Genomic DNA, 12,217 nt, shown 5'->3' on the forward strand with positions numbered 1-12,217 from the left:
AGGTCACTTAGCAATGAATAACTGAGGACCTTACAAGAATACATTTTAAGAATTTCTTCTTTAAAAAAAAAAAAAAAAAAAAAAAGTAGTATTTCCAAGTAAAAGGTTTCAAACAGCACTGAAGCCACACAAATACCCAGAAATAAGAATTAGGTGTCCTTAGATTTTTTGAACCATATACTAGTGTGGGAGAATACTGAAGCCCATTACCTGCTGCCAGATTAACCAGATTGCCAGGGTCAGTAGTAAGGATCGGCTATATGGTAAACCCAACATACAGAGGTACCATGCAGGGACATACTCCGGTAGCTTTTGTCTACACAGATGAGAAAAGAACTGTCAAGATATCAGGAAGTCATTTTCAATACCCGCTGTAGAGTGTAACAGTTTCAGACAAGCTAGGAACTGCAGTTTCTGCATATAAACTAGAAGGGCAACAAATACGAACAACTACAGTAGTGATAATGCATACAGTCGTACTAAAAATAAACTTCTAAATTTGACAAAAATGTTTTTATGTATTTCCAACAATATTTTTTTTATTGTTTTGGTTATGTTCAATGTGTTGTATTGCAGATATACCAACACATACGTCGGTACCAACAAATGAAAATGTTTGATGATCAATAAACAGGATTATACACATGATTCATTGTCCTCTCAGATCTTGAAGTGCTATTTAAATAGTCAGACAGACTTTACTGATGACTACTGCAGACTGCATAGCACTGGTTACATTTCTGCTGAAATAAATACCACATCTCTTCACTATCTCTTTTTTCCTCTTGTTTACCAACTGCCATTTGTTACCAATCAGCCCCTTTTAACAGCTGATGCTCAGCTGAAATAAGCTTGCAGAGAGGTTAAAAACAATCAGTTCTATTGGACTTCATATATTTGTATTTCTCATGTGATTGGTCCCCTCCCACATAAAGTCAAATATTTTACATTAAGATATGAAATAATGAAACTATGACTAGGTAAGATGACATGAGTGGAGGTACAATAAGGACCTGTTGGGTGTTATGGAGACGTGACCTATGTGTGGTCTCGTTTTTATAAGACTGATATAGCACTAAGTCGTATGAAAGGTGTATGAAAACCTGAGTATATGATTAAAAAATAATAAAACCTTGCATGTTTTTCCATGATTATTATTATTATTATATTCGTTATTTAGCAGATGCTTTTGTTCAAAGTGACTTGCAGAGACTTTGGTGAACTATGCATCACAAGTGCTGCTGCAGAGTGACTTACAATAGGACCTCAGTTGTACGTCTCATCTGAAGGATATTTACCAGCAATAAGTAGATTTTCAAGTTAAAAAAAAAAATCACTGCTTTACATTTACATATTTATATAATATAGTGTAAGAGACCAAGACCACAAAAGTATATTTTAAATTTGTGTTTGGTGCAACCTGCATGTTATTGTTAGCAATATTCTATAGGCTAGGCTAACTCTTTGCCTACATATTTTGATTAGGCTATCAACAATGGATCACAGTATGGAGAGAAAAAAGGAAAAGCCTTCAATGAAGAAAAGCTTGTACCTACAGTTAAACATGGAGGTGCTTCAATCCTGATATGAGGATGCAATCACCAAGATCTCAATCCAATAGAAATGCTTTGAACTGATCTGAAAGAAGCTGTAGGCAAGCATTGTGTATTCAATCTGTTTGAGCTGAAGGAAATATGCAAGACAAAACAGGCCCAGATTTCACCAACAAGATGTAACATAATGGTTAATAATTATCATAAATGGCTGAAAGCCGTAATAAATGCACAAAGAAGACATACGAAATACTAAAGCTGGGGTGCCAATACTTTTGTCATGAACAAACACTTTAAATGAAATACATTTTTTTTTTATATAAAATATTTTTTGTTAAATGACTAGAAATTGTATATATTGTTTTTGGTTTTATTAAAAAGTGGTTACATTTTTTTTTTAATACTTGTCTTTAATCTATTACCTTGAATTGTGGCATAATAAGCAGAGTATGCCAATACTGGTAAAAGCAGAGTCACGTAGAGTACATGGTGAGTCATACAGTGCAGGTTCACATCCTGGCTGTGTGAAGTCAACGGTCTTCACTGGGGATTCCGAAGGGAGTGTCGCATTGGCTCTATCGCGCCCGTGGGTTAGGGAGGCAAAAGCGGCTAGCCAAGCACCCATTGAGCTCTGAAAGGACACCTACAGGTCTGGCCTTTGTCCTCCAGAGGCCAGTAGCTCGCTGACATCCAATCTTGAGTTCTGGGTGTAAAAGAGGAAGCTGGCCTGTTTGTGGGATAGGAGTAAGCCCACTGAACCTTTCGGTTCTCCTGAACTGTGTGAAGAATTGCTGTGGTGAGTGGAAAAAATTATTGGACATTCCAAATTGGGGAGAAAATCAGGAGTAAAATAATTGGGCACACTAAAAAAAAAAATCTTCCTAGCCTAAATATGTAACCCTGTGACTTTAGTTTTCCAACCTGAATTAATGCTTTACATACATTTAGTGTCATTGAATACAAAATGATCTGTAATTACTCTGAAGGCAGCTTACAGGGTTTACACTAATCTTATCATTTGTTCCATTTGTATTTTAATGGTATGGCTTCTGTTAAATCTGATAATGGTATTTGTAATCCAGAATTAAGAATGTATCATGCCCCTATGCATCAAGCATATTGGAGTTCACCAGCATGGACTATCTCCTGCGTTAAATCAAACAGGTCCATTTTTATGTGTTTAATTGTGTTGCCTTTCATAATAGAAGGATTTGTCAAACATAAGAATGGTTCAGAACAGAAAAGGGCATTTATCTTTGCAAACCACATCCTGACTTTTGTTCTCACATTCACCACACTTTAAAAAATAAAAAAAATAAACCACCACAATTAAGCTAAACTGCCCTAATATTAACAATCATTTCCCTTTATAAAATTCTTACACTATAGTATAAACCATGGTCAATGGTAATTGTCTATATACTTGATTGTATCATACATTAAAGGGACCATCCATGTTTTAATTAGTGCATCATTATCTAGCAATAATGCTACTCCATCCCATATACAATGAGGATAAATATGTAATGTTGTCCTTGCCCTTGGCATGGGGAGGATATTTTACCTGAGCAGGTTCACTATTTCATTAGCCCAAAGGACAGATTTAAATGAGGACAAACAGTCCTTTCTGTACTCAGGGATGAAGTTAATGGCATTTTCAGTATGGATTTAATGAATGAGCTCTCTCCATTTAAACCCAAATACAGATTAGTGCATTATTTATAGCACTTTTACATTATTTGTATACACACCATTCACAACCACACTGGTAACATTAAAACTATTTCTTTTCCAGTTTAGTATATTTTTTTTCTAGACATTTAGACTTTACAAACAAACAAATAAACAGTAGTCTATGGTCCACTGCTAAATTTTCCATAATGTTTTAGATTAATATTTTGTATAGACCTTTCTAAGATTTAAGCAGCCATTTGTTTTTGGTTTGTTTATTTATGATATGTAATCATGTGTACTAAAAGCAGATTATAACCTGCTTGAACCAGTTGTACTGGGGAATAACACATCATTTGCTTAATTATATATTCTGGCCGTTTCATTTTAGGCCAAGCTAATACACTTTTCTATATGAATCCATAGCTATGTAACTTGGATATATGTTAAGGGAGTCATTATATAAAGAAAATAGATTCCTTGCTTTCTAGAAATCTATTCTTGCTGTTTTTTTTTTTTTTTTTGTATTACAGGGATGACCAACTGATGGTTCCAAAATGTGGCTTTTCTGATTTTAAATCTGTTAGGGCTATACAATGGCAAATGGTTATCTTTGGTAGAAAGAAAAAAAAAAAAAAAAACGATGCAACAAAACCAACATAATGCTGTCAATAGAAAATGATCTGGTCAGTTGTTTTAGTTTTAGTATGATGTGCCTATTTAAGGTTACAGTCTGAGAAGTTTAGATGTTATTAAATTTGCATTTGTGATTATTCTGGCCTTTTTAATAGCCCTGGTCGTTAACATGTTTTTTGTTTGTTGGTAGTGCATTGTGCTGTTCAAATCTCCCCACTGAGTTAGCACAGCTGCATAACCAAAGTTGATTTTTGAAACAATTGTTTACACCAAGTTAATTAGACAAGTGTTTTTTTTTTTTTTTTTTTTTTTTTTACCTAAATCTACATTTCAAGGCAGGGCTGCATTGCTAATTGCTGTGCTACTGTTATGTCATTAGTTCTAAAATATTACATTTTCTAAAATATTTAGCGAGTTTCTCAAAGATCAATCGGGTCCATCCTGTGCAGAAAGATTATTTATCTATTTATTTATTTTACCAAAAAGGTTATAATGGTAACCATTTTTACAATAGTCATTTATACTCATATAATATATAAATATGGTTTGGAAAGTCCATAAGGGTACCATTTCAGTCAATTTGTTTTAGTTATTGATGAAAATCAACAGAAAAATTGGTCAAAAGTTACGCAAATCATCGATTTGTATACCGGTACATGTCTGGCGCTATGGGTAAAATTATTAGTGTCGTTTTATTTGCTGCTCAACCAAGGAAGGAACTAACCATGGTGCTGAATTTGCATAAATATTTCTGTTTAGTGATGAATAAACTTTTTTTTTTTTTTTTTTTTGTCAAATTCGATGTTCTTTTTGCGGATTGATACCTTACTATACTTTATCGGTGATGGCTGTGTAGACATTCTGAGGACATTTCCTGGCTATTAATGCCCTCTACAGCAATCAATCGGAAGACATCATTCCCGTTATTTTCGTCTGACGGGTTTATAATCAATTAAGGAAAGGTTTATTAAAGTAAACATTTTTGATCGCGAATTGATTGTATTGGCTATATTATAAAATGTACAGAGCCTGATAGTATTACTAACATAAATGAACAATGTTACCCACTAGTCCAGTATATTAGTAGACCCTTTCTTTATTTAATTACCTTTCTTACAGAACTGCAAATATCAGGGTTCAATCATTCCAAGGTGTTGTTGTGGATTATTACGACCTCTAGTGTCTGGAAAAGATCTGGAATTTACGTAGGAAGATAATTCCCGAAGCGCGCGCACACACATATATAATATATAATATATATATATATTATATATATTATATTAATATATAATATATATATATATATATAATATATATAGTATCACACCAAATTCATACATGTTAAAGTCATGTAAAATTTAACATGATTGTATGTTGTTTATATAAAATATACTTTTCATACAAAAGGACTTGATGTTCAATTACCATTTAATGGAAAATAGGCTTGATCTAGACTATGCAGACAAAATGCGACCAGAGACCTGTTTTAATATATATTATATAATACATATTATATACATCGCTTCTTTCAAGTTGAATGCCCCATGAGTAAAAATAAAAAGCAGACATACCGCCGTAGTTTCAGGGGGTCATCAATATACATAAAGAGCCCTGATTACATTACGTTAATTATTCATTGATGGTCTTGGCAAAAATCTTTTCAACAAACAAACAGCTGACAACAAACTAAAGATGATATAGCATAGCATTTCAGGAAATCGAATCCAGGTAAGAAATCCAATTACTTAATGAAAGTGCTCCGGTTTCAGCCTGATGCCATTCTTCTGATCTTTTGGAAGAAATCCCAATAATATAAATCAATCGTTTTCTATATGACTGTTGGTTGATTACAACAGTAAATCTTATGTTACACTTTTTTTTTTTTTTTTTTTTTTTTTTACACGATCGATAAAATGATTCTGTGGTAGCATATTTTACATTTTCCATTATATCAACATGTTTTCTGCAAATAAAATACTGGAACTGTTATTTAATAATAATAATAATAAATAATAATAATAATAATAATAATACAATTGTAATATAGACTAGCGCAGATTATTACTGTATAACCTTGATTGTGTATAGCCTCTGTTTCTCGTTCGATCATGTAAACTAACAAACATTAGTAATAAATTGATATCACAACACTTTATGCCGGGTCGCGGTATAGCATTGTACTCAAATTAAGGACGCATCTGATCTTCTGACAAACGGGGATTATTTTCACCTTCCCACCATTATACGATAATGAACCCGGATTTGACATTCATTACTGCGGGTAAACAAAGAAAGTTGCTTGTGAATTGATCAGAAGTGCTACACCAGCGTTGTTGACGCTACCTACATTCACAACCATCAGTCTTCAGGCGAGCCTTATCTCCTATAGCTGATTGCAGCATAGCTGACTGCAGCTGAAACTTGCACGATCGGCCGTGTGTGTCCCGGAAAGTAGATGTTGTCTAGGCTGCATAAAAAGTGTAATCTAATAGAAATCAAAACGCGGCCAGCTCATATGACTTCGTTATTAGAAACAGTGCAAATAGATCTTCCTGCATCATTTACTTTATTGTTATCATTTCTAGCCTGACCAATATGCTGTTAGGTATCCAACCTGCGGGTTTGTACAGAATGAGAAGAGAATATGGTTATATTACATATTTGACAAAAAGAAGAAAAAATATCACAATTCTTTGGTTGGCTGCACAAATACAACGACCTTCTATCATCAGGAGGATGTGGGATAATGTAGAAAGATATGGAATAATGTATTATATATATATATATATATATATATATATATATATATATATATATATATATATATATATATATATATATATATATATATATATATATATATATAACTTGCATTTAATTAAAACATAACACAAAACATTATTTGTTTTTTTTTTTTGGTTTTAAAATCGTACAACATTACAACGTGTGTATATTTTACTACTAGAGTTAAGTGTTTTTATGCACCGTTTAAAATAATATATATTATACAGCTGTGATACAGGTACTTTACTGTTAGACATAAGTCCAACTACACAAATGACTATCTTCCGTAGAAATGCTGACATGATTATCAAGTAATTGAAAATTCCCTCTTTCTCTTATCACTTAAAGTGGAATCCCAAAGGTGCCCCAGCGTTTCCCAACTGCAACCCCACAGTCTGTTTCAGGTGACGTCATGCCAGTTGTTTTGGTCCGCCCGACCAATCGAACGCGCTGCTTGGATTCTACAGGAGCCGAAATGGGTCCTTCCTCGCCCCAGCAGGACTTCCCCATCCCTACCATAACGCATTGCGCTGGGTGCACTGCCCGTTCCCCCTGGTGCTTTAACAACTCTGACATGGAAACCCCATTGCAGTTGCAGCACGATTTTTTTCAGGAGCAGCAGCAGCAGCAGCATCATCAACACTATCCTCATCAGTACCACTGCCAGGACCAGGAAGATCAGTTTCTCCAGCAGCAGGACGATCCATGCTTCACATGCAACAACTGTCCTTATGGTGTGGAGGATAACTTGATTCTTCTGCGGACTTCACCCCCTTTAACGGGAGTCTTCAGGACTAATTCATCGCCAGTCTCCTCTTCAAGCCACGGCAGTCAGCTAAACGTTAGCGAGTTCACGCCTTCCAGTCATGCCAGTTCATCCAGACACCACCACCACCACCATCAATACCAGCAATGCCACAGTAGGCAGCAGGGTAGCCCTGCAAGCAACAGCAGAGATAGTAACCCATTCACCGAAATAGCCATGAGCAGCTGCAGGTACAACGGTGGAGTGATGCGGCCGCTAAGTAACCTTAGTTCTTCCCGCAGGAACCTGCACGAGTTGGACTCTGAGTCGCAGCCTTTGCAACCCATCCCCACCACTGCTGGCGCCCCAGAGATCGTGGTTTCCAAACCGGAGCAACACAACTCCACTAACCTGGTGTCCTATGGATCAGGCGGTGGAGGCAGCAGCAGTGGGAATAACAAGTCGAGCAAAAAGAAAAACCAGAACATCGGCTATAAACTTGGGCACAGGAGAGCGCTCTTTGAGAAAAGAAAACGACTGAGCGACTATGCTTTGATCTTTGGGATGTTTGGAATAGTTGTCATGGTTATAGAAACTGAACTTTCATGGGGAGCATATGAAAAGGTAAGACCGAGAACGTGTCTGCTTTGTAGAATGTTCTCTCTTAGCATTATTGATATACGCCAGGTGTTTTCTTTGCACGTTTTGGAAAGGGATATATTTAAAGAACACAAAGAATAACAATATAATGTCTTTGTTAAATAATACTATAATAATACAATTTGCAACATGCCCACATGTTAAAGCATTATAGCACTAACATAATGTCTTCTTGCGGTCACAGATGATGGAAGCAGTGGTAGTTCTTAGAACATGCAGAGGATACTTTTATTTATTTTGTAGCTAGAATGTGATGTTTCTTTGGTAACAACTTAATTTATCAGCCATTATTGCGAAAGAAGCGTAAACAGTTGTTTTGATTTAAACCTTTATTTTTAAGGTTACATCTGCATTCATGTTGTTAATGTATGTTTTAATTGCAGCATAAAGATGACAGATAGGAAATATTTCAGCATGATTAACGATTCAAACTATATCTTTTCTGTTATTTTGCAGGGGTCGCTGTATTCATTAGCTCTAAAATGCCTTATTAGCCTTTCCACGATAATTCTACTTGGTCTGATTATTGTATACCACGCAAGGGAAATTCAGGTAATGTTCATTTTTGTATAAAATACAACTTTGTTTTGTACAAACCTTAGTTGTACTAGAAAGACACAACGGGGATTTCGTTACATTTTACACGTCAATCGCATAGAGTATTTCATTGTATAACTGCAGACACAATCATATCAGTGGGTTGTAAATGTTAGCGGGTGTTTCCACAAGTGTTACTGAAGGAAACACGGTAGACTCCAGGGACAGTGCATGGTTTTCTAGGTTACAGATCTACAGGGCGGCCCTTTGTAAGGTGTACATTTTTATTGTACAGTGTGAGGGAACAAGGATCGTTACTTTCTTTTAGATAACAATATTCAGATTACAACTTTTTTGACTACTTTTAAAGTACTGGTGGAGGTATGCTAGTTTATCTTTTCACACACTTTGCAATGCAACTAGAAACAGATCCATCAGATGCCATAATATAAACCATTTAAATTGCGTACATTTCTTAATGTAACTATTTGGTACTGTAAGCGGCGGGTGATTCAATATTTGCATAGCATATCTTGCTATTATATTACAGAAAAAACTGTAAGCAAATGAAAAGCTGCCTGGTTAAGTTCTTTATATCATTAATTTTTATATCACTTTAAAGTGTTATTGGTGTTATTTGTTCATAACTAGTCAATTCAATACATTTAATTAAAAACAACTTTTGGAATACAGGGCTTGCCTTGAATAGTAAAACATCATAATGTCACAGAAGCTAAAAAGCTGTTTTGTCAACACAAATACTGTATTTCAAAAATATTATAAATACAGTTGTTACATTAATAGTTATGGCGGCATAGTGGCAGGGTGATTAGCGCTGCTGCCTCACAGCGCCAGGGTCATAGGTTTGATTCCGGCTTAGGGGTCTGTTTGTGGAGTTTGCATGCTCTCACCGTGTTTGCGTGGGCTTTCTCCGGGTACTCCAGTTTCCTCCCACAGTTCAAAGACATGCTGTTCAGGTTGATTGGTCACTCTAAATTTCCCTGTGAGTGAGTGTGTGTGTGTGGTGCCATGCGATGGACTGGCGTCCCGTCCAGGGTCTAGTCCAGCCTTGCGCTCTGCATCTGCCGGATTAGGCTCCGGCTCACCGCGACCGTGTAAAGGATTAAACGGTAAATGATAATGGATGGATGGACATTAACAATATTACCAACACACAATTAGGATATTGTTTATGTATCGGATACATTTTTTTCACAAGTGGTATTTATATTTACTCAGCTGTCCTCTGACACATTCCCAGTGAAACATTCTGCCACTGAAAGATCAAAATACTTAAATCTGAATTACATTTAAACAAGGTACTGTTCTAAATCCTAGGCTTCATTAAATAACTGAACTTAGTATTTAAAATTGTATTACAAGTTAAGAGTATATTAGTAAATTAAATATTTCACAAACAGTAGTAATCATTGCATTTTATACTTTGAGCTTTGTAGGGTGAAATATAAAAAGTAGTATGCAGCTGGGAATAAAGTGAGCACTCCCCATGGTTAGACTGTATTATGTAAACATGGATATACAGACCTGTATTTGTAATTAGCAATACAATTATTAGTCAGTCAAACATGCATTTGTATTTCTTAGCTAGTCAATTCTATCAGTACATTTAGACTTTCTGGCACCAAAATTTGTTTTTGCATGAATAAATGTAATTACAAGTGCCTGCTGAACACTGAAATTACTATTCGTTGAAGCTCCAAAAATTAAAAACTAGACCCCTGATAATATTCTACAAATACTACAGCAATTCTGGAGAGCATTTCTCGTTCTATTCACTGTTTCTAATTTACTTTTATCTCAGGGTTTCAATGGTTTAGTTTCTATTTAGAAAATCCCCAAAAAAGTTCACACAGGTGACAATAGTAAAAAGTGGGTATTCAGATTTTCAGTAATGGTGCAGTATCTTTATCAGTCTACAATTAAAAAGAGCTACCATATCTGTGTGATCAAAGGAACATTGTTCCAGGGTGACACAAAAAACTAAAGTAGCAATTTTAGATATATTGTTTAAAAAATAAATAGCGCAACACTAATTTACAAAATGGTACAGTGTTAATTTCTGCCTGGCTGAATACAGAGGCGCCACATTTAAAAAATCTGTTTTGTCCATCTTACTCAAATGAATGGGTCATTTTACCACTCCTAAGATATAAAAATGTGTCTAAATCAAGAACAAAAAGTCTCAACACACAACAGAGCAGAAAATAGCCAAAAAAATCTGTTGTGCAAGACAGAGATATAAAGACTTATAAACAACTTGGGAATATGGTCCCTAATTAGACTATTTGTAAATAAATACATTGAGTAAAATCAACTGATGTAATAATTTGCTACATTGTCAGGAGAAGCAATAAATATATCAAAAGAGAACGGAAAGTGGAGAAAATTAACTGAGAAGTTTGAATCATTTCAGTTTTCCTACAAAGACAGTCAAAAGCAATGGATAAACAAATATCAAATATCATATTCGTAAACTGTTAAAAGAAAAATATAAATATAAGACTTGCAAAACACTTGTAGCATTTACTCTTGGACACCAATACAAATCCACCACTTACGTTAAAATGCCTTAATTATGTTTTCTATTAAAACACAAAAGTGTAGCATAGTTCAGTAAAATACTGACTGATCCATGCATGTGCCATTTTTATTATTTAATAACTACATTTTTGTATTTTAAATGGATAAGAAATCAGCACAGCGTTTTCAAACTACCAGTATGAGGTCTGCCCTTTAAATGAGTTGTCCAGGAGTAAAACACGGTTTCTGTCTGCCCAGCTCCAGGAATAAAATACAGGAAAAAAAAAAAAAGTTGGTTGACTATGGCAAGTGGGACACCTAACTCCAGGAGTGCCCAGCAAATTGTGCGCTTCGGAATGCAAGTCCTTTGGTAGTGTGTCCTTTGGTTGAATGTACCAATTGGAAACCTATGTGCACACTAAAGACTTCAGGTGAAACAAAAAGACGGGGGAAAATGAACCGTAGCAATTAGATTTTTTAAAGGTCAAATGCTGACAAGGTTTTTTTAGCACAGTAATGATTATCTGAATGTGACACCAGAACCAATTTGTGGTGATTGTCTGAAATCAGGATTTACACGCAGTTGTCTGTCACTGTTGCCAGTGCTCTTCCGTAAAGCACCTGCATAATCAAACGCAGCATTTGTGATTTAGAAAAGGATCGGTCATACAAGATAATCAGACCATTGTTTAAGCATTTCAAGCTGTTAGTTTCCTGTATTCCAAATCTGATATCAAGCTGTCCCAATTAACCCCCAAAAAATATGTTTTTACTGAAACGCAATTTGTTAGATAACAACAATGATACGCAATACAATAAAGATACTGCAGAATTGCATTCTTTTCCATTTGTTTATGGGCAATTTTTAACCAAATGCTAGTTTACACAAACTTTTTTTTCAAATATTGCAAAGCTTAAAAAAATGACTCAGGACCTTAGTTGTTCATTGTTAGTCTGTAAAAACTGCCATTTGCTTATTTATTTTACATAAGAAAACAAGGTGGCAAATTTCGTACTTGGGTATAAGCATTATGCATGAATATGTCTGCCTGGACCCTATTTCAGATGAGGTATGCAATTATATATAGTT

The 12,217-nt window shown here is 35.0% G+C and overlaps 1 protein-coding gene across 2 annotated transcripts in view; it reads left to right on the top strand.

The window, feature by feature from the left end:
• The first annotated feature begins 6,852 nt into the window (after window positions 1-6,852).
• The window catches only part of LOC121315157 (small conductance calcium-activated potassium channel protein 2-like), a 65,355-nt gene continuing 59,990 nt past the window's right edge, over window positions 6,853-12,217 (top strand). For both annotated transcript variants that reach the window (XM_041249156.1, XM_041249163.1), the window contains exons 1-2: window positions 6,853-8,013; window positions 8,506-8,601. In XM_041249156.1, the coding sequence (XP_041105090.1) occupies window positions 7,057-8,013; window positions 8,506-8,601 (1,053 nt within the window). In that variant the 5' untranslated portion in view covers window positions 6,853-7,056. The remainder of the gene's footprint in view (window positions 8,014-8,505; window positions 8,602-12,217) is intronic.

This window comes from Polyodon spathula, chromosome 1 (genome assembly GCF_017654505.1).
Source record: "Polyodon spathula isolate WHYD16114869_AA chromosome 1, ASM1765450v1, whole genome shotgun sequence".
Taxonomy (NCBI): domain Eukaryota; kingdom Metazoa; phylum Chordata; class Actinopteri; order Acipenseriformes; family Polyodontidae; genus Polyodon; species Polyodon spathula.